This window comes from Athene noctua, chromosome 2 (genome assembly GCF_965140245.1).
Source record: "Athene noctua chromosome 2, bAthNoc1.hap1.1, whole genome shotgun sequence".
NCBI lineage: Eukaryota > Metazoa > Chordata > Aves > Strigiformes > Strigidae > Athene > Athene noctua.
In genome coordinates, this window is record NC_134038.1 from 58,497,370 (window position 1) to 58,524,786 (window position 27,417).

At 40.2% G+C, this 27,417-nt stretch overlaps 1 protein-coding gene across 1 annotated transcript in view; it reads left to right on the forward strand.

Moving 5' to 3' along the window:
• Window positions 1-1,341: 1,341 nt before the first annotated feature.
• Window positions 1,342-27,417, forward strand: part of CEP192 (centrosomal protein 192) — an 88,440-nt gene continuing 62,364 nt past the window's right edge. Inside the window, exons 1-14 of the mRNA XM_074897472.1 lie at window positions 1,342-1,542; window positions 3,424-3,474; window positions 4,499-4,645; window positions 6,051-6,262; window positions 7,500-7,598; window positions 8,655-8,795; window positions 9,104-9,261; window positions 9,916-10,066; window positions 13,654-13,842; window positions 20,804-21,040; window positions 21,749-21,982; window positions 22,810-22,932; window positions 24,542-24,696; window positions 26,174-26,220. Of these exons, the coding sequence (XP_074753573.1) occupies window positions 1,432-1,542; window positions 3,424-3,474; window positions 4,499-4,645; window positions 6,051-6,262; window positions 7,500-7,598; window positions 8,655-8,795; window positions 9,104-9,261; window positions 9,916-10,066; window positions 13,654-13,842; window positions 20,804-21,040; window positions 21,749-21,982; window positions 22,810-22,932; window positions 24,542-24,696; window positions 26,174-26,220 (2,055 nt within the window). The 5' untranslated portion in view covers window positions 1,342-1,431. The remainder of the gene's footprint in view (window positions 1,543-3,423; window positions 3,475-4,498; window positions 4,646-6,050; window positions 6,263-7,499; window positions 7,599-8,654; window positions 8,796-9,103; window positions 9,262-9,915; window positions 10,067-13,653; window positions 13,843-20,803; window positions 21,041-21,748; window positions 21,983-22,809; window positions 22,933-24,541; window positions 24,697-26,173; window positions 26,221-27,417) is intronic.

Genomic DNA, 27,417 nt, shown 5'->3' on the forward strand with positions numbered 1-27,417 from the left:
CGGTTGAGCAGCACTCGGCGGGGCATGTCCGGCTATGGTGGCAAAAGCTTCCCCTCACTGCCATGTGCTGGAGCCCAGCAGCCTCTGCTCAGCTTCCCAGTGCCAGGCCGTGGGCCCCCCAAAGCCTATCCACAGCTCCGGTCGGGGCAGAAAAGGCCTCAGACATGGCACAGGCCGGGGGAGGTCACTCTGTCTAGGGGAGTATGGTGACGGCTCTCGGAGCTGCCAGGGGCCTGTGCAGCTCCCCGCGGCAGCTCCCCCCCTCTCGCCTGAAGGGGAGGGTTATCCCGACCTTCCCAGGGTGTCTTCCTTCAGGTGGGGTTGTTTACCCAGTGTGCAGTACGTCAATATACACACAGAGCAGTGTATTTATTTATTCATTCCACGTCTGCGCAGTGTGGGGTGCTACGTGGCAGTTCCACAAAGCCAGGACCCTGCACAGAACTTCAATGTATTTATACACTTATGATTACAGGCACACCCATTTACTGTAGTGACCATTGGGAAGTTTCTTATCATGTTGTCCCTTACTGGTTGACAACATGCCTCGTCTCGATTGAAAATTACTGTGTCTTTTAATTCTTCCGCACAAGGCTGAAAGGGGTGGGGGGCACACATGACATCTTCTTGATCTTAAATTGAGTCGGTGGTCGCATTCACCCCTGCCTCCACCTTTATCCTTTCCTGCTACTGCTGGTTTTCTTCTCAGACAACCAGCCATGTTGTGGCGCCTCCCCGGGGCAGGGTGATCTCTCCCCCCCCCCCCCCCCCCCGTCAGTCTTGTTACCTCTACTCCGAGATCACAGAATTGTCTAGGTTGGAAAAGACCTTGAAGATCATCCGGTCCAGCCATCAACCCAACACTGTAGTTCCCAACTACACCATACCCCTCAGCGCTATGTCAACCTGACTCTTAAACACCTCCAGGGAGTAACTCACTCCCTTATCCCCAGGTTGCTTCTTTCGATCGCAACACCTTACATCGGTGACTCACCCGGTCACTGTTCGATTTACAAGTTTACAATGAGCAGAGCAGAAAATTTCCTACAGACAGCAACGGGGCTCCCGCCCGTGCCCGGTCTCACCGACCCCGCACTCGCTGTCCACCGTTTTGTTGTTTTACACGGCAGAGCCGCCATTTCAGCCCTTCCGACAGCCCGGCCCCGCGGTCCCGCCACACGCCGCGGGATGGGAACGGCGGGACAAGGCGTGGGGGTGCTGTGCCCACGCCGCGGGTGGGCTCGGCGGGGGGGGGGGGGGGGGGGAGCAGACCGCCCCGGGGGTGGGGCAGGAGCGCGCAGGCGCGGAGCGGGGGGGAGGGCGGCCGGCCCTTGTCCCGCCCCGCGCCGCCCCGCCCCGCCGCGTGAGGGGAGCGCGCGCCTCTTGGGCCGCGCGGTGTGGCGCGTGGCGGCTGCGCTGCGGCGCGGCGGGATGTTCGTGGCGCGCAGCATCGCGGCGGATCACCGCGACCTCATCCACGATGTCTCCTTCGACTTCCACGGGCGGCGCATGGCGACCTGCTCCAGCGACCAGAGCGTCAAAGTGAGCCGGAGCCGCCGGGCCTTACGCGGGGAGTGGTGGTGGTGTTGTCGTCGCGGCGGCGTCTGCCGGCGGTAGCGCCGGTCACCGGCGGGGCGCGGCCTTTACCGGGCGGGCGGCGGGACGCGGAGCAGCCATCACCGGGGCGGCGGGGCCGGGCCTGGCCGAGGCGCAGCCTTCCCGTTGGCGACGCCGCCGCGCCTCTCCGCCCCGCCGGGGCCAGGGAGCGCAGGGCCGCGCTCGGCGCCCGCGGCCCGTCGCGGCTCACGCGCGGTGTCGGGCTGTCGCGGGGGGGCTGCGGGGCCAGGACGCGTTCGTGGGTAGCGCGGGTTGGTTGTGTCCGCGCCTTTGCTCTCACGCGTACAGACATAGAGCTGCTTTCCGACCCCGGTCTGCAGACGGGAATACAGCCTTCAGCTGTTGTGGCGGCAGCAGTGCTGCTTGGTTTGTTGATTCAACTGAGTATCTGTATTTAAGGGCGCGAAGCGAAGAAGCTACTGTTTCGTAGTGAAGTGCCAGTAAACGAAGGGCTGAAATGTTCTGCGTGTGCCCTGGCAGACTAGGGAAACTGTAAAATACTAGAAACCTTAATTTTACATTCCTTTAGAGAAAATAATGAAAAGTTACCGAAGGGTTAGTTGCACTTCTCATTATTTTGTGCATAGTGAGAAGATGGACGAAACTTCAGGAGTTAGATGGTTAAATTTAAGAAATGTAACTTGCGGGGAGCAGTCATATCTTTTGTTAAACCAGATAAATCGTTGAGGAAGTTGCTCTTCCTTAGAAAGCTATTTCAGATGTAGATCAGGCTTAAGAACAAGCGAGCAGCCCCCCTTCTCCCTGACCACATATTATAAAGCAAACAAAATAACAACAAAAAAGTCCCCCCCAAAGTAAGCCAAAACCATCTCAGTCATCGGTCCGAACTGACTACGTAAAGCTTGCAACCTAAAAAAAACGTTCTTAAGAAAGATACCAAGAGGTAGGTAGAACTGAAAAACTATGGTTTTTAGCAATGTAATGTTACTTTCCTATTGTAACAATATTCTTTGTGAGATGATTTAAGCTTTACTCTAACCGGTTTGACAGCACTTGGGAACCATGAGTGGTATGTCTGGCATAGACCCCGTTTTTGCTAGGTGAGCCCTGCAGAATAGTGATCTGGGAGAAGTTCCCAAGTTGGACTGTGGTGGTAATGACCCAGGTTGTGTTAGAGATCCACAATGGCAAAGGTGAGGTGGTGTTTAGTAAAGTTCTACAGGAAACAAGTGACAAATTGGAGCGGATGCCAGGCTTCTAGAGGTGTCTTTCATCTGGTTACATTCATGACTTAACAATTTTTCAGAAAAAAGTGATAAAGATTATAAAAATGTATGAAAAATCAAAAGAAAGGGAGGTTGTGACCTGTGTGTGATTATAAATCAAGGCAGAAATAATAGAAGCAGAACCAAGATCTGTTCCCCCCCTGGATTGGTTTTCTTGTTGCTGTCCTGATCTTTCTTTGGGGTGATTGCCAGGAGTCACGTCAGGGTTTTGTGACCAGATCTATACATGTGCTGTGGGAGGGAGCATGGGGACTCGAGTGAAGCTGAGTAGTGTGCTCATGGGACAGAATGCACCAAGTGTTGAGAATTGTAATAATCTTCTATGAATAAAAAAAAGGAGGCTTCATACAATAGTGCAGGTGTAGGTGTCTTCACCCTACCTGTAGTAGGGATGTTTTCAAGGTTATGTGAAGTTCAGTTGTGTACTGAGTCAGGTAGAGTTTTCCAGATGAAAATGTGTAATAGTGTATATATTTATTTTTTCAACACCTGTGTTTTGTAGTACTACTTGGTAAGCTTTATGTACAAATTGTATAATGGCGTTTTGATTTCTCAATAGGTCTGGGACAAAAGTGAAAACGGGGATTGGCATTGCACTGCCAGCTGGAAGGTTTGTATTTATAAAAATTACACAGTTTTAACTGTAATTCCTCCCTTGTTTTTGAAGAAACACACTTAGTTTTTGCTGACCTGCAGAGTAGAAATACTTTTGATTTGTTGCAGATCCTGTATTTCTTATCGTAAGATAGTTTTTCTTTCCTTTTATAAAACATCTGTAGGGTGTCTCACTTAAAGCAGAGGCTAGCGTGCAGTCTTACATTATTAGTACTTATGTTGGCAGACTTTGTTATCAGTAAACATAGCTGTAATTGGTGTTGAGGGAGTTGGAAAACAGTGCCTTCATTTTTAATTGAATGTTTCCTTTTTGCATATGATATGACTTAAAAGGAATAAAAAAAAAAGGAAGAGCTCTGGCTATTAAACATTACAACATCTGACCTCTTTTTTTTTTTTCCCCAAACCTTTCTGAGAACTGTGTCATATAAAGACTCTGCTTCATGAGGATAATTAGTGCATTCAGCTTCTGAGTTATCCTTAAACTTGTATTTAGTAGGACCACAATAAATAATCCATGTAAATGGAAATGCAAGTGAAGCTTTTGAATTACCGTTCTCTTTAAAAAAAAAAAAAGGCATTAGGTTCACTAGGTGTGAAAGAGGAGTTTCATGTAAAAAAGGAGAATATAAATAATGCTCTCTATATGCTTTGGAAAAGTACAGGCAAGCTAGAATTGAGGATGGTAATGGCTGAAAATTGTAAACAAAGCTGTACTTCTTGTGTCAAGGCAGAAACTTGGAACTTGCAGTTTAAAGGAGTAATAAAGCCTCGAAATGTAATAGTTACCTTTTAATCATTAGCGAATAGCAGCAACTGTTCAGTGCTTATAGGAATAAACAAATGCAACAGCTGCTGTGTAACTTTGAGCTTTATGAGAGAACGTAAGTTTCAAAGGAATAGTCTTACTATTTCCTAGAATTTGCTTCTGCTTTGGCAGAAAGTTATGAAAATAAATGATAGCTTGGACTAATACAGTAAGTCTGTTTCTCTAATAGTGTTTTGGTGTTATTTTGCAGACTCACAGTGGATCGGTGTGGCGTGTGACATGGGCCCATCCTGAATTTGGACAGGTCCTGGCTTCCTGCTCTTTTGATAGAACAGCAGCTGTGTGGGAAGAAATAGTGGGAGAGTCAAATGATAAACTCCGTGGCCAGAGTCACTGGGTGAGACTTCAACATATTAATTACAGTTTCTATGTGTTCTTTTATAAACAGAATTACTGTGCTTCACTGAGTTGTTTGCTGAAGCTTTAAACTCTTTAAATTCCAGAATTAACCAGAAGACTGAACATGAAAATTGTTCTAAATACCAAGTTACTGGACATTTCTGGTTTTGCAACATATTTTCTGTTCTCAGAACAGAAAAAACCACTCTGCTTTCTTCTGTTAATATAAAGTCTTCCTGATTTTTGCCTATGTTTTGTTAATTCTTGGCAATATTCCAATAGTATTTTTAAAGCATTTTGGGAAAACAACTGAATGGCAACTTTGAGGCCAATTAGCATCACTACTAATGGTATTTCTTAATAAGATACTCCTTGGCAAACAACTTGCAGATGTGAATTCCCATCTATAGCAGAACTGAAGCTGTGGGGTTTTTCTTCTGTGACTAGAGCTCGTTTGAAACTGTCTCACGCTGTTCTTTCTCATCTTCCAAACAACATAGAACAAGTTTTTAGGGAAAATAGTTTGCTCAGAAGTGGATTTTCTGGGTAGCATTTCATCAAGGGAATTTTATTTCTAAACAGATCATGTTGCAGCTATTATTCATGTGTAATCTTATATAACTCAGCGTAGTATTCCTGCCTCCAGTGTTTTATTTTGGTTTAGGTTGCTATTAAAACATATGCAGTTTTCTACTTTCTACTGAAGTTTTCTAACATTAAAGTACAAAACTGACTAGTTGGGTTGTCAGGATCTTTGGCACCCAGTGGGGTATGAAAGTGGACTTTTGTGTGCAGGAGGCAGTTGTGATGCAGTTTTCAACTCAAACTGATACTTTCTTAGTAGGAGAGGAGTCAACTTGAAAAACAAATGTTGATAGTTTTTTCCTCTTCTTCCCTAGCTAATCTTCCTATCGAATGTCTGCTGTATACACCCATTCTCTTATCAGAAATGCTTGTTTTGATGCTTTTGTTGGAAAATGCTTCGTGGTAAACCTCAGCAATGCTGAAATTGGAAAGTGGTGTTGCTAGGCATTGCAGTTAATACCAAAATGAATGGACAGTTTCAAACTGCTTGTGGCCAATACTCTTGTATTTTATGCTTATGTGTTGGGTTTTGTTTGGTTGGCTTTTTTTCCTGAAGAGCATAATCTAAACAGCTCTTTTTGGTATCAGAACTTTAATACCACTGTGAGTATATCTCTTGATACTTCACGTTGAATCAGTTCAGTGATCTGTTATCCCTCCAATTCAGTGGTGTATAAAGACTTTTTTTACTTCTTGATGGAAGAGATAAGTGACCCTATGAAATGATGTTGTCAGACTTTTATTAGCCTTCTTTAAGGAATAAATTTTTAATGGAAATTTCTAGCATTTCCTTCAAGAATTTCTGCCTTTCTTTGCAGGTAAAGAGGACCACTCTAGTAGACAGTAGGACATCGGTTACAGATGTGAAGTTTGCTCCCAAGCATATGGGTCTTATGTTAGCGACCTGTTCAGCAGATGGAGTTGTAAGGATTTATGAAGCTCCAGACGTGATGAATCTTAGTCAGTGGTCACTGCAGCATGAAATCTCATGTAAGCTAAGCTGCAGTTGTATTTCTTGGAATCCTTCAAGGTATGTTGTTGAAAATTTTTATTTTGCTTTATGATGGTTTAAGCAGAAGATTCAAAGAGTTCTGAAATTTTGTGGAATAAATCCTAAAACGTGTGTGGAGAAGATTGGGTGTACATTACTCAGACATGAAAGAAACCTGTTAACGTTTCTTTTAATAAAGCAAGTTCGGCAGAGTCCGAGAAGTGATACAAAAAGATCTCCTGTGCTCTTTGAGGAAATATTCCCAGCTTAATTATTTTTAGCAAGTAATGAGCTAAAGAGCTGTGGAGTGCTCTTCATTTATCCCACAAAACTTAACTGGAATTTTCATAGGAGAAAGTGTTTACAAAGACACAGTTCCTGTCTTCTTTTTCCTTTCCTTAAAGGTGTTGGAATAGTTGATGATTTGACAAGGACACACACCCTTGTGTCAACAGGGCACTAGGAGTGACAGATACAAAGAATTCTTTTAGTTGTATCCTCAGGGGCTCAATGATATACTTAACCTTCTTCAACAAGAAGGAATCGGGAGAGGAGTGTGATAGTTGTAGTCCCCGCCCAGAAGAACGCATACAAGCAGAGGTTCTTTTTCGCTTCCCATCTCACATCCTCCCCCATTAATAACAGCAAGGGAAGAACCATTCAGGGCTGTACTGTTTTGGATTCTGTTTGTCCAGGAGCACTTAATGGCTTTCCTTGTAGACATAGTGGTCTGTGTCCTGCAGATCCAGTTTTTCTTCTATTCATCAGTAGTAGTTTGTGCTGAAGATTCAGAGTACAGGCTTTCACTTTAATGTGTGGGATTGGGTTCAAAGTTGATTAAAAAAACTGGAACTCATCTACATTTAGCCTTTGTAAGCTATCTTCCAAAACCTGAATGAAATCCCACTAAATCAATCAGTAAAAGTACTGCAAAGAATGCAACTCTGCCCTGAGACTTGGGGCAAATACTTGACTGCAGATGCATGTAGAAAGTCAATCCTACTCTCCGGAAGCATAATCTTGAATTGCCAAATAATGTTCCCTAATTATCTAAGTGTAGTGTGTGTATAAAGTGGGCTTTCAAAACAGCAGGATAGAGGTTGTACTGGCAACTGTGAATGGCACTTACTGATATTTTGTTGTGATTTCCCCTCCCTTGTGATTTTTTGTTTGTTATTGTTTTCTTTATAGATATTGTGTCTGAAATTTAAAAAATGGCTTGGTGTACTTTCTGTAAAATAATTTGTACATATAACTATTTATTTTCACATTTTAGCTCTCGAGCACATTCTCCAATGATAGCTGTAGGAAGTGATGACAACAGTCCAAATATATTGGCTAAGGTTCAAATTTATGAGTATAACGAAAATACCAGGTATGCTAAATGATAATACATAACATTTGTGGGATCTTAAAGTAACGTAATATATGGCCTTTCATTTTATTCCTGTCATTAGATGTAGAGTGGAGTGGTAATACCTTAATTCTGTCTCTGAGCCATCAGATGGAAAGGGGAAGGAGACCTCAGAATGTAATTGATGTTAACAGACATGATACTGATTATTTTATTTCTATCTCTGTGCAGAAGTGCTCATGGTCTTACCAGCATTTTAAAGGGAGAATTGTTGTTTCTGCTTCTACCCCTTTATATGCTTAATTTTGCACAAGGAAAAAATAGGGCAAAGTTGAAATTTGAATCATGTTGCACTAGGCACTGTTTTGTTCAAGGTGACCTTAAAATGCTTTTAAAAACATGTTTATAATGAGAGAAAGTCCTGTGAATTACTGGTGTTCTGTGAAAGTTCAGTTTGTATGGTTAAATCAGAACCAGAAAAGGCCAGGAAGTGTGTGCACAATGACTTTCAGTTAAATGATAACAAAGAACTTGTGTTTCATTCAGGATGACTGGTGTGGGAAAGGAGCCAAGGTGTTTTGTGGATTTATGCCTGGCTTCAGACAATATTCTCTGTGCATTAACAAAAAAGAAATGTTGTTGTAACATACCTGGTGGTAAATAAGAAAATGGAGTATGTGTTTATCACACATCAGAGGAGGCAGATAGTGGTCTGTTCAGATACACAGAAAATGTACTAAGTTACTGAGATACAAATTCCCTTTAGATTTGTGAATGGAAGAATTTTTTAAATTTCCCTTTTAGAATTGTAGACTAAAACATTCTTTGTACTGGAATCCTTGCTTTGTTGTATGATTCAGCATACTGTTAGTAGTTACTGTATCTGATATATTCAGTTTATGAAGAAATCGGCTTGTAATTATTACTTAAAATGAAATTTATGTTAAGAAAATATTTATTTCTGCAAGTCTCATCATGTATACTAACCCCTTTTTCCCTGTTCTACTTTTTCTGATTTATATAATTTGCATCACTGGCAGTTTTGATGGTTAAAGGTTAATTTCTTATGCTGTATAGGAAATATGCAAAAGCAGAAGCTCTGATGACAGTCACGGATCCTGTACATGATATTGCATTTGCTCCAAATCTGGGAAGATCCTTCCACATCTTAGCTGTTGCAACCAAAGACGTACGAATTTTTACACTAAAACCTCTAAGGTGAGCTTAAAAGGAAGATAGGTTGGTATGATGTGGTGCTTACTATATAGTCTTATTTTAATTAGTATCTGTGAAGCAAAAGTAGTAATTTAAAGTATGCAGGATTGTTTTTTAGTGGCGTGATTTTGAAGATGACAAGATTGTGAGCAAGTCTATAATTTTGTCTGAACACCTTTTAAAAAATACCTAATGTAGTAACAATTGTTATATAAAGTCCTTGAAAGATGTATTCCTCGCTTTTTGTTGACATGTTCAAGCCCAGACCTTTGAACAGTTGTGTGCAGAACTGTCACTCTTCTCTTAAACAGGAAAGAATTGTCGACTTCTGGAGGATTAACAAAATTTGAAATTCATATTGTGGCACAGTTTGATAATCACAACTCCCAGGTGTGGCGAGTGAGCTGGAATATTACAGGCACAGTGCTTGCCTCCTCTGGTGATGACGGCTGCGTTAGGCTCTGGAAGGGTAAGGTCACTCACCTGAAATATAATAGCTTTGTAGTATGCTGAATATACTTGAGAAATTTTACTCAAGAAATAATTTTGGAGTCAAAGTTCACTTTAGATTTGTGATTATTGTGTTATAGATTTTTATATTTAACATTTCAGGGAAAGGTCTGTGCTGGAACACTTGCATGATTTAGGCTGCTGTGAATAGTTGCTACTGTACTCTCAAATTGCTTCATCAGACTAGAGCTTTGTGAAGTTGTAATTTTGAAAATTAACATATGTACTGCATCACGGTCCTTGTCTGCTGCCAAAACCAGAAAATCTACATTCAGTCACAATGTTCAGGGAAACTGACTTCTGTTTACATTTCCAAAAGCAACAACAAAAAAACCCAGTGGCAGTTTCCTCATCCATTCTCATTTGTTTCTCAGTATTTTAATACAGGAAACTCATCCTTGCTACTGAACAAAACTGAGTTTTTAATTGTTGATAGGCAGAAAATGTCAGGCAGCTAAAGGGACAGATCCTCAGCTGTTTGCGATTTATATACTGGTATATGAAGTTCTGTTCTAATTCACACCAGGTGCACAGCAGTTGAAAGGTCACACCTGTATCAAAAGCTGAGCTTCAGAAGAGAAACTTAACAGTTTTTATGTATCTGTATTTGCAGCTAATTACATGGACAACTGGAAATGCACTGGTATACTGAAAGGTAATGGGAGTCCAGTGAATGGTAGTTCTCAGCAGGGAATTTTTAATGCCTCTCTAGGTTCAGCCAATACAAGTCTACAGAATTCACTAAATGGATCATCTGCCAGCAGGTAGGTTAATTACTAAAGAGACTGAATTTCAGTAAACACCCTTTGCTGAACTTTCTTCGTTTCACTTAGCTTTCTTGTTTGTTTTATAATTATTTTCCTATAGGGCAATGTCATTTATTGCATGGATACTTCTACAAGCTATTCTGGTTTTGCTCTGTGATGGTGTCTGTTATGCCAGCGTTAAAGAGGAAAATGAACAAAACCTAAGCCATACTGAATCATTCTGTATAAGTCATGTAAACAACTATTCTTCCCTTTTAGTCCTTTCACATGTTTAAAAATAATTTTTCTGAAATAGTTTCAAACAAGGTGAAACTTCATCTTACTGCTGTGTAACTGCCCTTCTGTTTTAGATGTGTGTAAAAGTGAAGCAAAAATACCAGCAACAAACTGTTTTTCACTGGGATAACGTAGCAGAAAGGAAGGAGAAAAAGATACTTCATAATGTATGGTTACAACAATCATATACTAGTGTTAGTTTACTTGCATTTTTGCAGGTGTAACATCAGTTAAATAAAAGTTTGGGTTTTTTTAATCTTGCTCATATGGCATTCTTATTGCAGATTAGCTTTGTCTGTTATGTTTTTATTCTGTAATAATTGCTGTTTAGTAGGTAAATTTAACTGCTTTTTCTGAAAACCACTTGTGCACACGGAAATCCAGAAATACACTGAGCCCTGCATTTTCACGGTGGAATGTGGACAAATGACTTTACAGGATGTGTCCTATGTAAGGACTAGATGTGGCCAAATTTCCTAGCAGCAGCTTCCAAGTTTTGTGGCCACATGTATTTTTTTCATGTTCCTTGGGATAGCCTCCATTTCCATCTGTCTCCAGCTACTAATACAGCTTTTTTTTCAGTTTAAAATGCTCATCTGTAAAGTGCTATGACAGTTGGCTTTTGGAGAGTAGACTTCACCCCCACTTGAGCAGTCAGTTTTGAATGGCAATTCTGGCTCCCAGATCCTAACTGTGTTGAACAGAGAAGGGCTTTCACATTTTCCTCACAAGATAAATGGGAGAGCAAGAGATGGTAATGGGCCAAGTCTCCAGTGAGGAAGGAGGGGAAATTATATTGGTTATCTGGTTGCAGCTGCTGCTTGTAGTGTAACAAAATAATGCTGAAATGAAGTCCTGTCTTGGAAATGTGATGTCCAAAGCTATATAACTGTATTTGCTTGGGCTCCTGTAGGGAGGTGCAGGCTACTTTATACCTCTTTAGCATAGGGTGTGGTTTCACAGTCTCTCCTTATCTAAAACTATTGCTGCCAGGAAGACTTGCCTGATCCTACCTCATTGGTTGTTGTTCTTCCTGAAGTTGGTAGTAAGTCACTGTGAAACTGAAACTTCTAGCACTATTTTAGACTTCCTCCATTGCTCTGTATTTTGAAAATGGGGTTTTCTTTTGTTTTTTAATAAATTATTCTTGGCTCCAATTTGGAATTAACATCTTGTTACAGAATTAAGTCCATGGCTGTGGAATTTTGAAATGTGTGGTGTCTTGTCCTAGGATCGAGTCTTACTATCGAAAAGATGCACTTAACTACGTGTTTTCTTTTGTATTCACGTGGGCTTGAATTGCATAAGCACAGTTGCTAACTTTTTGGTTTAGTATATTAACACAATAAAGATTTATGTACTGACATTTGACTGAATTGGTATACTACACAATTGATTTTTATCTGTGAATGCAGATGCTGTGTTACAGTGTCTATACGTTTAAACACTTCAAAGAGCTAAAGCATAGGCAGATCTGGGAAACTTTGTTAAAGAACAATCACCAAACTGGATTTATAATAAAAATAGTTTCAGAACAGATGATGTAGATTGTTGGAAAATAAGTCAGTATGGCTGTATTGTTATGTTAATATAATTGTGTGTCTAGATTTATGATACAATTTCCATTCTCCATTTGTATTATGTCCTTTTTAACAGAAAGCAGAGCTGATACCAAGCTAACTGGAGTAACTTTGGTGTTTTGCTGCTTGTTGCATGCACACAGGAATGGAAAACGAACTCCTTTTTCCCCTCCCCAACGCCGTTTGACCTCTCCCAAGACACCAGCAGCCTGCTAACTACTAAATGCTATTCAAAAGCCTTTTTAAAAACGTGTTGTGTACTTTTTTGTACTAGCCTGCACAGTTTGATACTGTTAGAACTCCTGATAGAAAAATACTTGGAGAGGCTTCTTGTTTGGAAAAAACAAATAACAACCCAAACCCCAAAACATCCATAAAATTTTTATTTTTGCAAGCTTGTCAAATTAAAAGACTAATTCATGACTAAAAATGAGAATATTTGTCCTTGATTGGGATGGGAGGAGGGAAGTGACCATTAAAATAATTTTAATTAAAATTGTTTTGATAACTAATTTGCTTTGCATTTCATAGTGTTCAGCATTTGATTAAAATTCCTAAACATCACAAATTTGTAACTGCTTTGTAATATATGAAACTGCTAGTTTTAAAAGAATGAGAAAACTGTGTTTTGACAATTGTACAGATGGTAGCTTTTAATAGTTTGGTATTGCTTCATTTATACCTTAGTATGACTTCAAATAAATGTTTTCTAAGTATGGTCATACTTTCTTCATCCTAAGAGAAGTACTTTTTCTGATATGTACTTGTACATTCCTATGGTAATAATTCCATGGAGTAACTAAAATTCTCTAAGCATAGCATCCTAAAAACACAAACGTTTGAGCCATACAGAGATTGAAACCAAAATGCAGTTTGTTGTGAATTGTCCCATAAATTCACTAATCATATAGCTGTTCCTTTATGTCAGTCCACAGAACTGTAAACAAGACAGAAAATATCTGTAGGTATCTAATATAGTTATACTAAAATGCACAAGAATTACGGGTAAGTTCTAATAAAAAAAGCAGAAAAAATAAGTGAAATGGCATAACTGAGTCTTGTTGTTCACCAGGAATCTTAAATTTACTCTGAGGATTTTGCAGAAATATGTAAATACATACAAAGACTGTACTTCATTGAAAGTAGTTATTCTCTGTAAATGTATATTACTAAATTTAAAGCATTGTAAAAACAATGATGTTTTTACGTCTATTCTAGATGTGCTGTGAAGTTAATCTGAATTAGATGCATATGCAGAAAATGTACTTGGATAATATTTAATGTATATTTTGTGTTGCAAATGAAGCGTTACTAAAAGCTCTGTTAACAACTCGCAGGAATTCTGGGAGAATAAAAGCCTGTTAATAGCTGTGCTACAACATCCTTCTGATTTCCAAAGCAGTCTGTTCTTCTGTAAAAATGTATACTAGGATTATTATTACAATATTTACAGTATTCTTTTCTATGAATTTCAGTGGAAAAGTGTCTTATTTTTCGTTAAAAAACAGTTTGCAGATTTGTCTTGTTTTGAATTACAAGCCTTGATTTCTGCTATTATGTTCTATTGGTTTGGCATGGATATACTAAAGCCTTTTTTTTATTTTCCAGCATGTCTTTTCTCCCCTTTGGTTCTCCTTGTATTTACTACCTTTCTCTTTTTCTTGTTTTGTTTTGTTTTTGTTTTTGTTTTTTTGTTTTGGTGTTTTGTTCCTTTCTTAATTGTTTCAGGTATTTCTTTCCCCCTCTGGATTCCCCACGGGCTGGATCGAGATGGTCCAGTCATGCCCAGCTCCTTCCTCCTCCTCCTCTGATAGAGCACTCTTGCGATGCTGACACTGCCAACCTCCAGTATCCTCACCCTCGCAGACGATGTGTATCTCGGCCTCTTAATCTGTTACCTGAGAATGAAGGGGTTTAACGTGTTACTTTTAAAGAAACTCTGAAAGGTCTTATTCTGGTGTTTGTGAATGCTTCCATTTCTGGCTGCCTTTGTATTTCTTCTCTTGTACAGAAGATTTTTTTAAAGTTTGGTAAATTCGTGCATGTTTTGCAAAAACAAACGACAACATTTAGAATGTGTTACTTATGTTTGTGTATCAAAGGAACATTTTCATCTGTACCCTTTGAACTATGGCAACACATAGAAACAGTATGAACCATGAGCTATTTATGGAGTAGCTGACTTTTTTGTGCCTGTCTTTTTTTTGTTGTTGTTGTTGTTATTTTTGGAATCAGTTTAGTATGGTCTTGATTTCTTTCTTTTTTTTTTTTATATTGCACTGATGAATGTGAAATATATTCTCAAAATTAAATGCCTTCAAGAAGTTGATGAGTAACTAAAGGATGATATTGGATCAACTCATAGAAGAAACAAAACCATTCCTGTGTATACTGCAGCAAAATAGCTTGGAGTGTTTGGTTACTTAAGAATTTTCCATTTTGCTGTATAAATATTTAAATTTTATAATTGTGGTTGACTAATAAACTTGTTTTAAAAGGTTTGTATTAGTTTGCTTTTTCTTGTAGTGATTTAACAGGAGCTTTTTTGATTCGGGTGTCTTCATAGCTTTGGTTTTATGTGCTTCTCTGCATGTGCAGTTGTGTATTATGTTTTTCTTCACAGGGTGTGCTCTGACTTTTTCTCACAGGTGCGTTGAAGGTCTGCAGAGACTACTAGAGTTGTTGGATTTCAAATTATCTCATAATTCTTTTCCAGTGATTGAATAATTCACTTAGGATGTTTTGAAGAAATAGTGCAGATGTAAAAGCCTCCTTTTTCGATGTGTCGGCAGAGGAACATCATTGCTGCGGCTCAGCATGCTGGCATTGACTGAAGCTTTGGCTGGTGTGTGACAGGCGGGAGGATAAAATTGGACAATGACTACATGGTATTGCTAGGGAGTAGCATTACTGTAGGGAGAGGAAGGATAAAGGTGGGCTCTGTGCAGCAGAAACTTGAAGTGTAATAGTGTATTTCAGTGTGCTTCAAAAGGGGCTTATGCTACTTCTGGAGTAGACTGTGGCTGCAAGTTAATGGAGAGGGCAACCTGCTTTCTTCCAAAACAAAAGCAAGTGCTTGTGAATTTTACTTGTATTATGAAAACTATTTGCTCAAGTGCTATACTTTTGCTCAGATACACCACGTTTGTTTTTTTTGATTCATCTCTTGGGATCTAGTTTTAATTTACTAAAAAACCATGAGAGGTAACAATGGTGTTACAGCGTGCTTGTTGACAGTGTGTGGTGGCTGGCTACTGAGACTTTTCAGCCAGCAGGAACAGAAGGGGGGGGAGGGGGGAGGCGGTTTAGTGAAAGCAGGTACTTGGACCGTTTTACCAAAATGTTAACTTTTATAAAATCATGCTATTTTCTGCATGGTAAACAAGAGAAATGTTGCATGATTAAAAAACAAGGTTTAAATGGGGGTAGGAAGTAACTTCCTCTGTGGGAGAATGAGTAAGTAAAAAAGAATCAGAAGTATTACACTGGGATTTATTCCTAAAACAGAGCAAACTGTTTCTGAGTACGCAAGTAGCAGAATATATTTTTGAAGGTTTAAGCCACTTGAGGAATTTCTGTCCTAACCCTTTAAAAGGTCACTCCCTTCAATACAGCAATTGATCTTTTTCTTACTGCACTTGTACCAGGAAAAAAGAGGGCTGTTTCCTAAGCAACCATCAAGAACAGCAAGGTGGCAGTGTCTAGGTATGCTGCTGTCTCCTAATGCTAAAAGTTTGTGCTAGGAGATCTACAGTGTCTGTCAGGTATGCCTCAGTTACTGCAGTGTAACAAAAAGTGGCATAAAATACATTAAAAGAGAATTCTTTACGTATTCTTGATAAGCCAGATTTAAGTTGTTTGCTTTTTTTTTTTTTTTTTAAATTTGCTTCTATTATTCTTTTGGAACCCAGAATAACCAGTTATGGTAATAATAAAGTAAATGACAACTTTTTGTGCAGTTTGTAATGCATTTTTTCCTAGTTAATTCAGCATGGTCACATTATTTTCCTCTGTGTTAAACATGTATTATTATTAGATATCCTGACTAATTCCAGTTATGTTTCTTGCTAATGGACATGTGCTCTTACAGTTGCAGTGCAAACAAGTCATGTTTCCAATAGACTGGCCAAGTGCTTTGGCTTCAACAAATGAACTTAACACTGGTTTTGTCGCTGATGCTTGCCTTTTTCCTGCCTGCCATTTTGCATTGACATCTCTCCAAACCAGTGTTGTCTCACAAGCGAGGTCCAGTACCTGGTGTGCACTAAGCCAGTCTTACTTATTTCATATTTGCGCAAAGATGGTTGCTAGGTGGCAATTCCACAAAGCTAGCACACCTCAACGAAGAGCTATTGTGTATTTATCTTGTTACATGATTAGTAAAAACCTGCCTGAATCTATGCTCATTGGTCAGTAATTACCATTCCATCTGCTATTGGTTAATCATGTTTGAATTAGCCTTCTTTGCAATCTAAATTAGCACATGTGCTCCTTAAAGGTGGGGAGGGGCACGTTTCTTCAGTCTTGAGTTCAGGGTCCTCATCTCCCCCTGTTGCTTTTACCTTTCCCCCACTTATTGCTGACTTTATGCTTCTTAAAGCAATCATCCAGCCTTTGGCACCTTCTAGGACAGGATCTACCAGTCTTCTAGTTCCTCTTCAACAGTACAGCTGTCCCCAAGACCTGCATTGCTTATACAAAGTATCAGGCTTACACAATGAAGGGGATGATCAATGGTCCTTAGAAGATCAGTGCAGCACATCTGGTCCTCAATTAAAGAGTATCACTGTAACCTGGGCATTAACTCCAACATATGATTTTAATCAGTCTACACCAGGACCTTTCACTCTATATCCTTGACTGTCCACCTCCACTTTCTCAAACTCGTGCTTCTGTTACTGAAAACTGTAACGAAGACAACTTTCCAAACCAAATGATAGTGTAGAAAGCTGATACTGGTTTATTGCAGCGCTGGGTGCATGGAGGAATTCTTCTCCTAACATGCACACCAAGGGCCAAAAGCACACATTACATACATTCAAAAATGAATATATAATTTCCAAGTACTGGTTTATGTCCCAGAAATCTAATGTATATGTTAATACATTGCGAAACTGCCCCTGTGTATGCAGACTTGCTTATCTTGCCTGTACAAAGTTTATACAAATGGGGCCTGCTATTTGTATACTAACTAAATTGTTTAAGTCGTTGGTCTTAACGTCCCCTTTAGAAGTAGTTACATTTTCTTACTACTTCTGTATATTTTTCTCAATGGTTCTCTTACTACAAGCTATGCAGATTACTATAACAATTATAGCTACATAAATTATTCCTTCCAACAGTATGGTTAACCATCCTTTCAGAGACCATGCCCCTAATCCTTGGAGGATTTTGAGCCTGTTATTTTCCACTGCATCCCCGATCGCTCTGCTGTCTTCTGCTTTTCTCATTTTGTCCCGTTGTTCTTGCAGGTTTGTCATGTTTGGGATGTGGATACAGCAGTATTCTTTGTCTAACTTAAAATATCCACATACCCCTTCTTCTTTAACTAATAGCAAGTCTAAGGCTAGCCTGTTTTGTAAAGCCATTTGAGTATTATCTTGGACCTGTTTATTAATTTGGAATCCTTTTTGAGGGGCTCTTGACAAAGTTTCTATTTGCCAAGTCAAATTTTTTATTAATACCTGATTTTCTCAAGCAATTAGTCCTGGTAATAGGAAACTTTGGAATCCCCAATCAGGTTGTATTGATGTGGAAGGCCCTATCTAAGTGTCAAGGTCTTTTTTTGTATTAGTGTCTCTTTTAATTTGTCCCAAATATTGGGCTTTGATTGGACTCTTTCCATGTAGGACATAGGGTCAATAATTCTAAAGTTACTTGTCTAGTTACCGTACCAAGCCATAGTCTGGTAGTCCAATATCCATTTGACGTGACCCATGTCGTGTAACCTGGAGACAGAATTTCTTGTCTACAATCTCCATGCGAGAAATTTTGTTTCTTGCAATATTCTATCATCATCAAAGTAGAATTTAGGATTGATATTTTACTATGATTTAAGACATTGGGGTACCTCCAATTGGCTTTCCTAATGTTATAAATTGGCTTCATGCCCCAATTAAAGCATCAGTCTACATTCCCTATATATGTCCAGTACCCTTCTAAAGGTCTGGTCCAAGAAATATAACCCAGAATTTTGTGATTACCGAGTTAATTTTAAGAGTAAAGGTCCTTCTTGTTTTACAGTCCATTCTGGTGATGTGGCTGGCTTGATCCTGCTGTGAGGTATCCACAGAGTGACTCCCTCAACCTTGACAGGTGATGAGTAGAATCTGGAAAGGTCCTTTCCACTTCTCCTGCAATGGTTCATCGGACCATGACCTCAGATACACCCAGTCTCTGGGTTGGTAGGGATGCACAGCCACAGCCAGGGACAGTGGTGTACTTACAGTGATGTACCTGTGGAGAGAGGACACAACTTTTCCTAGAGAGATAACATACTTTTTCAGATGTTTCCCTACGATTTCAGGACTAACCACTGTTTTTGTTACCTGATGAGGTTTACTGTGTATGACTTAAAAGGACTAACCTCTTCTTTGGTTCTAGGCGGGATGCGTATTTGTAGCAAAGCTAAGGGTGACACATCTGGCCACTTTATCTGAGCCTTTTGGCAAATTTTACTTATCTGTCTTTTTAGGCTTTGATTCAGTCTTTCTACTTTCCCACTTGACTGAAGTCTCCATGGGGTATGGAAATCCCATTTTACTACTGATGCTTTAGCTGAACTTTGAATGGCTTCTGCTATGAAGTGTGGACCCCTATCCAAAGATAGTCCCACAGGTACCCCAAATCTCAGTATTATTTCCTTAAGCAACACTTTTGCTACTTCTTTTGCCTTGTTGGTGAGACAAGGGAAAGCTTCTGGTCAGCCTGAAAAAGTATCTATCAGTACCAAAAGACAATGGTATCCATTTTGAGCGGTAATTTGGACAAGTGTATTTGCCAGTAGTCTCCCGGACTGTTTCCTCTCTTGGTCACCCCTGGTAAAGGTCCTTGGGGTAAGTGAGGCTTGTTCTTCAAGCATAATTTGCATTTCTCCACTATGCTTTTGGCTATCCCAGTCATTCGTACGCTTAGCACTTGTGTTTTCAATGCCTCCACCATTGTCTCAATTCCCCATTGAGTTTCTTGGTGTTGTCTATTAGCCAATTCATTCATAATTTCCTGTGTAACTATTACTTGATGTGAAGGAGTCACCTACCACCCTTCTTGATTTTTATTTGCCTTCAGAATTAGCCAGTTGATTGTCTTCTGGTGTATACTGCAGTCTTATGTCCCAACCTCTGGACCTTTTTTCAGCAAAACTAGCAATGCATGTCTTTCAGCTGCTTCTTTGGTAGCTTTATCTGTCATATGGTTTCCAGTATGCACTGGACTACTTCCAAATTGATGTGCCTTACAATGCATAATTGCCACTAGTCTAGGTAGATCAAGTGCTTGTGGTAATTGTTGGATTGTTGGCCTGTATTTGACTGGGGATCCTTGAGATGTTGAGTCCCTTTTCTCTTGAAATGGCCCCACGGACTACCCCAAAGGCAAACTTTGCATCTGTCCATATATTAACAGTTTTGTCTTTTGATGGTTCTAATGCTCTTAGTAAGGCTATGAGCTCTGCCTTCTGGAACGAAGCGTTAAGACGACAGAGCTTTGGCCTCAGTTACTTCCTTAGTGGTTACCACTGTGTATCCTGCTTTGCACATTCCATCCCGCATAAAGCCGCTACCTTCTACAAACAGGGCTCAGTCCGCGTTTTCCAATTGATGTGTCTTTCAAGTCTGGTCTGCTGGAGTAGATCTGCTCCATCGTTTGCAAACAGGTGTGAGTTAGTTCTTCCCTTACTCCCATGACTCAAGATTGTGAACTGGACTTCTGTGCAGGTTCTGGGCCCTTGAACACAAGCAGCAGAACTGCTAGGATGCGGAGAGATTATAGGGCATAGAAAGGGATGATTACAGCTGGTAGTTGCAGTACTTTATCTAGCACTTCGTAAGGCTGCTGTCCCATTTCTTCTTCTGAAAGAACATGTGTGTTATCCTGTATACTGTTTATGTGCTTGGAGCACAGCTCAGCTTGAACTTCCAGGACTAGAAGTTTTTGTGTCTTTTGCAGTAGCCGGGAGGTCACTTTGATTTTGCCTGGTTTTGTTGTTGCTGTGTTTTCTTTTGAACATATCTGAACACAGTATGAACTTCAGATGACACTGAGCATGAGAATTTTCACTCTCATTCTAGCTTTTTGCAGTTTCCATACCAAGAACACAGCTGCAGAAGTGCATTGCTAAAATGGCCTGTAATAACACTGAATTTGATTTGGATCTTGTGAAATTGTCACACACACATTACATGTATGTTTGGAAGGCGTCTGCTGCCTTCTCATCCTCTATTTAAAAAAAAAAAATGCTATTTATGCTTCAAAATGGAAATAATATTATCCAGGTACCGTATATATACGGCATAACCTCACCTAAGTGACTCATATAGCAGCAATACAACAGAAAACAAGGTTGGTAATGTAAGCAACGCCTGCTATAGAAATAAAAACTGTCACATAAACAAACCCCATTAACGCTTTTTCATTCTTACACGGCTATGCCCTGGCACAGATGCTCAGGCACCACTGGCGGCAGAGCTCGGGGGCCGCCTCTCCCCTGAAAGACCCCGAGCTGTTAGCTCGCCTACCCGCAAGCAAATACCTGCAAGCGCCGCTTTCCGGCGGGCCCGCTCCGCCGGGGCAGACCCTCCCGCCTAACGGGTCACGAGGCACCGCCGGGGGAGGGGGGTGGGCGGGGCGGGGCGGGGCCGCACTCCCCTCGCCCAATCAGCATACGCCTCTCTCGCTTCCTCAAACTTTTTCTTCCTGCCGCGTCCCGCCGACCAATGGCCGGCTCTGGCTCGGTCTCGCCCATTGGCTGGCGGCGGGGCGCTGCGCGGCGCGGGCGGCAGGGCGAAGCGCGCGCGCGGGCTCGGGAAAGTTTGGGGGGGGTGCGCGGCGGCGCTGCGCACGCGCCCCGCCCACGCCGCGGGGCTGCGGGGGGTGTGTGGTTTCTGTCGCGCGCCAGGTGAGCGGGTGGGGGCCGCCCGGCCCCTGGGGGGCGCTGCGCGGCGCGGGCGGGGCGGGGCAGCGGGCGCGGGGCCGGCGCCTGCGGAGGGGGCGGTGGTTTGAAGTTTTGGCGGTTGGGCCGCCGTTCCTCCTCCCGCTCTCAGGCGAGTGGCGGCCGGGACGCGCCCCTCGGTGTTGGCCGCGGCAGCTCCGGCAAGGGCAGGACCGATTTCGTCCCGCTTGGGGAAAAGGGGTCGTGGGCTCCGCGCCGCTCCCCGTGCCGGCCTGCGCGGACCGGGTGCTGAGGGGGAGGGGTGAGGCCTGGGCCTCCGTGTTGAGATCGGCCGCGCTGGCCTGCAGCCTGCTAAGTAGTGACCCGAGACGAGGGCGTCGCGGAGTTTGTAGCTCCCCAGGTGCTCGCTGCTGGGGAAATGGAGGAAGGCTGCCTCGGTCCAAGCAGCTTTACAGCCTAAATATAGGTTGGCGCGTCTCGCAGCGTCGGTACTCGTACAACTAGTGCTGCTCTTTTTAGAAAGTCCAGGAAGGCTTTAAAAATCTCTGGTCCCCAAAAAGCCTTGGGGGAAGAGGACTGGAAATAATCTTTAAGCACGTTTGTGCATAAAGTGCGGTGATTGGCAAAGAATATTGGCTGAGAGGTATATGTAACGTTTTTGATAGCGTTATCTTGACTTTTGTAACTGTATAGATGTTTTGTTCCTACTTTCAGATGCTGCTGGACCGGGGCTGATCGTGTTGCCAAGCAGAACGCTATTTTAAACAATTCGTGCAGGATGATGGAAGACTTCAGAAATATTGCAGATGAGACATTTCCAAGCTTCTTGGGCAATTCATTAAGTAATAGTGCTAGTGTAACTTTTGAAAATGTCACTATTTCCTCAAACCCTGGCTTACCTGTTGCAGCTTCCACTGTTGCCAGGAGTACAACGGGCTGTGACAACAGGTGAGACTATCAGTTAATACCACTTAATGTAAAAAAACAGTTTACTGGTTTGAAACATTTAACTTTGGAGAGGAAAAATTATTTTGACAGATTATTTGGTAGATGATGAAATATTTTCTAAACAACATACTAATCAGCAAACATAGGATAGGTTATATTAGCTGTGAAAAATCTGCATTAAATTCATAACTCATATAATACTTTTAGTAAAATTACCTTTTAAAAGAGTAGTTCAGTTCTTAGGCTGATAGCAATCAAGTTTGTTTTAACTTGACTCTTCAGCTTAGTATACTCACATTTGAAGTCATAAAGAGAATAATAATTTTTTAAAAATGTGTGTTCTTAACTTTATTACTGTTCATTTAACTTAACCTGAATCTGGCTCATTTTAGAAATGGTAGTGCTAGAACTAGTGTTACGGATACGAATTAAAATCTAACACATTATAATGGTTTGTTTGGCAAGGAGTAGAGCAAAGAGTAACAACTAGAAGCCTTTGCTCACTAGCGGCTGTCCTGTGACTTAACAAGAAATAAGATCGGACTTTTATACTCCTGTCTTTCCAGAAATGTGTGTTCCAGATAGGACAGCATTAGCCACTAAAAATGGTAGTGTGGCATTTCTCTGAAGAACTGAAGGAGAGCATCATTCTGGGTACATGTGTATACCTGTAAATACAGATTAGCTAGAAAGTGTTAAAATATGCAAATAAATGAATTTATAGGAGATGAATGATTATCAATGTGATTTTTTTTTTTTTCCCCAGTTTGGATAATGGGAGAGGTTAGAATGATTCTGTTGTGTGTTTTTCTTCCCCACCTTTACAGGCTTTCTGATACCTGTGCATCCTATTTAGAAGGGCAACATGTACCTCCATCAGGATCTTCTCACAGCAGTCAGTCAGATCCTGAGCCAGTGGGGAGATTTGCCCTCAGCTTTCATGATGACATGTAAGTGAGATAGTTAAAATCTAATACTGCCCTAAAATGCAGATACTAGTATGTAATATGTAGATTTGTATATACTATGAGCTAATTATGGGATACTTCAGAATTGATTTGCCCACCTCAGCAGTGGCTTCTGCTGCTGGCCTTTTGATGGCAGTAACTGGAGAGCTCAGCTGTGCATTAGCCTGTTAGCTTACAGCGTTTGGCAGCCTGGGCAGCTTTTCATGCTGAAACGGCTCCTCAGTGTTTTCCGAAGAGGGACAGTGGCAGGCTGTGTGGAAGCATCCTGCGCAGTGCTACCACTTAGCCTCTACAGCCCTATGTGAACAGTGTTCTGCTGTTCAGCTGACTAATTGGGCTTCGTGTACGTGACAGGAATGTATCTTTAGAAATATTTTTTTTCTTTTAAACTATGATGTTTTGTTTTGTTGCCACACTAATTAAAAATTTCCTAAGTGTGATTATATAATTGACTTATTTGAATCTGGCTTGTGTTTACTTAGTTTACATTACATCATCTAGAATTAAGCTCATGTTTCTGGTTCATGTCATGTGTGTAAATAATAGTTTGCACAGATTTAAATCTGTTCCAAGTAAGTATCATGCAGTTTGTATGCAGAAAAGAAAATAAAATTCTATTAAATTTAGCTTCCTTGTACCCTCAGTGATTTCTTTTTCTTAGCAAATAACTAGTGTTAACAAAGTGATTTAGAGAGCATTACTAAGTGTTGGAAGCTGTCTCATAGGTTATTCTAACCAAAGTCAAATTTGTTCCTATTGTTGTGATAGAAACTGCAGTGTGTGTCTTTCTCACCGACAAAATTTTACTATAGGCAGCACGTCCCTATAAAAACAAAGAATTTAAGAGAGGGAGTCAGTGTCTTGATTGTACTCAAGTAAAAAGAAAATGCCAAACAGGGAATAATTGCATTTTAGACTCTCAAATGTTAGTTTCATTTATATATCTAAAATAGTAAAGCGAAAGATTGGTTCAGTTCACTCGATGTGGAAATTTTAGAAGTCTTACATGATTATCTTACCTGCTTCTGTGGAAGTCCTATGAAACTAGAATTGAAAAACAACATTCCTGCAGAATTCTAAAAGCTGTTATTTAACAGAACTATGTGGAATTTCAGTAATTCACATTCTTTATTTAGTCCCTAATTTAATGTGACAAAAGGAACGCTGATATTGTGGATTTAGGAAAATCGTGTTTAGGGTTTGACTTGCTCCAAAATGGATCACAGAACTTGACTGGAATAACCTCTTTTCCCCTTATACTTTTCCCTCTTGTTTCAGAAATGAAGAAGAGGAGAGCAAACAGAAAAAAGTAGAGAGGCATATGTTACATTAAATTTCACTATTTGTTTCACACTTCAGATTGTGAAACCAAAGTCCTTGTAATCTTGATATTTATTCCTTTATTGAGAATGACAGGGAATAGGTCTGTAGAATCTATGTTAATGGCAATAACTGACTTGCTAGAGATGAAGGCATTAAAACTGGGAGAATTTGTCCAATCTTTATATAGAGAGATGTTGCATACTAATGTTGATCTATATATCTCAGTGAGTGATTTTTTTTTTTTTAATTGAAATAATTCTCTTTCTAGGGAAGTTGCTACACAAGTTAAAGAACCTCAGCCAACTCCTGTTAGTTTGAAAGAATCCCCCTCAGTATGTGGAGAGCAAGATCAGAATGTCATTGAACATTCAAGTCGCAGTCAAGATACCTTACTTGAGGTATTGCCACTTGAACGATTGGAAGGTATTAAAATTTGAAAAAATTCTATACTTATTCTGAGTGCAATTTGCTTTTTATGCTATAGATGTATTTTCTTGATCCTTTCACTATTTTATGGCGTAGTGTAAATGGGTTTTGAAAAAGAATCTCTTTGAACAGACTTGAAAAGAGAGAAAGCTTGTGGTTGACATTGTGTTCTTAGATTCCTCCCCAAAGAACAAAGCTGGACAGGAACCTGGTAAAAAATAATGTTTGCTATAAAATACCATAGCTATGGTAGTATTAGGAATCTGAATTAATTTCAGGAACTGAAATTGCTGGTGGAAAAAGTGTATGTAAGTTGTTTTCTACCCCTTCTCATTCAGTAGGTGTAAGTCTACAAGGTTATATTTTGACTATTGTCTCTTTTCTTGCTCTATTCCAACCTGTAATAGCTGATCTTTAACTGCAGCTGCTTGCTGTGAAACCTATGTTTTTTTAAAAATATGAATAGAGTAGTCAAAGCAAAATAATACTCTGTAACTTACTTTAAAACTGTGGCTATTGATGTTAAACTTGATTGATTTTTTGCTAATGCCAGTCCTGTGATTAAATTCTGCTCGTTCCTTAAAATTTAGTAACTGTACTTAGTAAATATATATACTTCTAGTCATTACCATTTTCCAAGCTTTATCTGAATATTTGCATAGGTTTGTGAGGTATTAATAGATTAATAGAGAAGATGGTCAATTAGGAAGTGCTATGGTTTGTAATAAATGGGCCCTTATAAAACACACTTGTAACAGTGAAGTGTTTACTTCAGTCTTATTATTGTACTGTTGAGGAAGTGGCAGTAACAATGGCAACAAAAATCATATTGCTTTGGAAAACTGAAACTTCCCAGTGTTTGGACTTGATTAGTGCCTGACAGTATTTCAAGAATGGGTTTTAACTTGTTTATTCAAGGTATAGGATTCTAGTCTGCAAATTGCCTTTTATTCCCATCTATTACTTAAGAATTAGGAACCTTTTTTGCTAAAATCGGTATGGACATATCTATAATGTTCTCTGTCTTGTGGGACTTGGAATTGGATTATGGGTGGATACCAAACAAAGACAAGTGGAAGCTGATTACGAGTGATCCAAAAAAGAGTTGGCCCAGTAGGTGAAATGCAACAGTGGAATGCAGCACTTGTTCCTCCTACTAGCGCAGCCTGGGACTCCTTTTTTGCACTGCTTTATAGAAATCCTTAAGGCAGTAGTTGTCTTTCATAACTTTTACAGTTCTAGCTGTGATGAAGCCCTCCCTGCCTTTTTACGTACTCCTAGATAAGTTAGATCGTTGTTATAAGTACATGTACGCCTTGATGTTGTGATAACGTGTACGTTTCAGGGTTATTTTTATGGTGTATGCCAAAACCTTCAAGAGTCTTAGTCCTACTATCTTATAGAATAGTTAGCATTTAGTAGTATAACATAAGAACATAATAAAATACTGATTACACCACATTCTTTTTTTCAGATTTGTCAACTGGAATATGTTTTCTTCCAGACAGTAAGAATAACAAGGTGAAAACTTTTATAAATACAGTGCAATTAAAAGTTTTCTAATACTAATCTTGTAGTAGACTTAATTCAGCGAGAAGAGGAGGGTGGGAGTTGAGCTTTTTTTATTGTCTTATGTAGTGTATCCTTTAAGTTTGTAACAGTGTTGAACACATGCCGAATGTGTAGTGCCTCACTTTGCCTACATTTTGCAAATACTTAACAGAATTAGTACTATGGGAGCCTGAGTCTACCTAATCTTTCTCAATTGTGAAAATTATTGTTTACTTCTAGCCTCTGCTTTTTTGTAGTTATCAATGTAAGGACCTTGCATTTTATCCCAATTTAAGCTTAGCTTAGTGAAAAGCCTTTTGAGAAACTTTTTGGAATGCTTTTGGAAATTGAAGTAGACAATATCAACCTGATTGAACTTGCCCCTGTGCTTTTAATTACTTTGAGGAATATTAGTTCAGATGACTTCTTCAGTGTCCTCAATGTTAAAAAGTGCAACATTTGTAAGAACACAATCTTCCTGCTGCCTCTGTTTTTTTTTGTTTTTTTTTTTTTTTTTTTTGTGTGTGTCTGTATCCCAAAGCTAGCAAATAACTGCCGTTATTGACAGGTAGGGCTGTGCTTCAGCTGTTTTTATGTGCTATGTTAAAGAAGCTGGAAAATATAGGCGCAGAGATACAAGGCAGACAGGAATGGGAGATCTTGTGGCCCTTTTAGAAAATATTCCTCTGGCTGTGCCCAGATGCTGTCCAGTATGTACTCCTTAATGTGTCAGCTGGTATTTACTAAATTAATTTAATTTTCTTTCACTTGATTTTTCTAGGGGCCACAGTGGTCAGTGAGTTGCAGTTGAAGGGTCACAGGCTGTCATATGAAAACCATAATACAAGTCACTTTCAAATTTTTTACTTTCTGAATGTTGACTTTTTTGCAGTCTGTCAAAGATGATTTGTTTATCACAAATAATGTAAGCCAGACATTATATCGTGTTATTTTTAAAAATCATTTAGGTATATCGAAGATACAATATTTACAGTTAGCTAGATTCAGATTAAATACCACTTTATAACTAATTTAGTATGCTCATTTGAAGAAATTGTCAAAGGGTTGGTCTGGGTGTGTGAATCCTGAAGAAGCACTTTTAGCAGCATAGGAAACCTCTGAGAGTTGTCTTTGTACTTTTAAGTAGGGATTGCAGCTTAATGAACG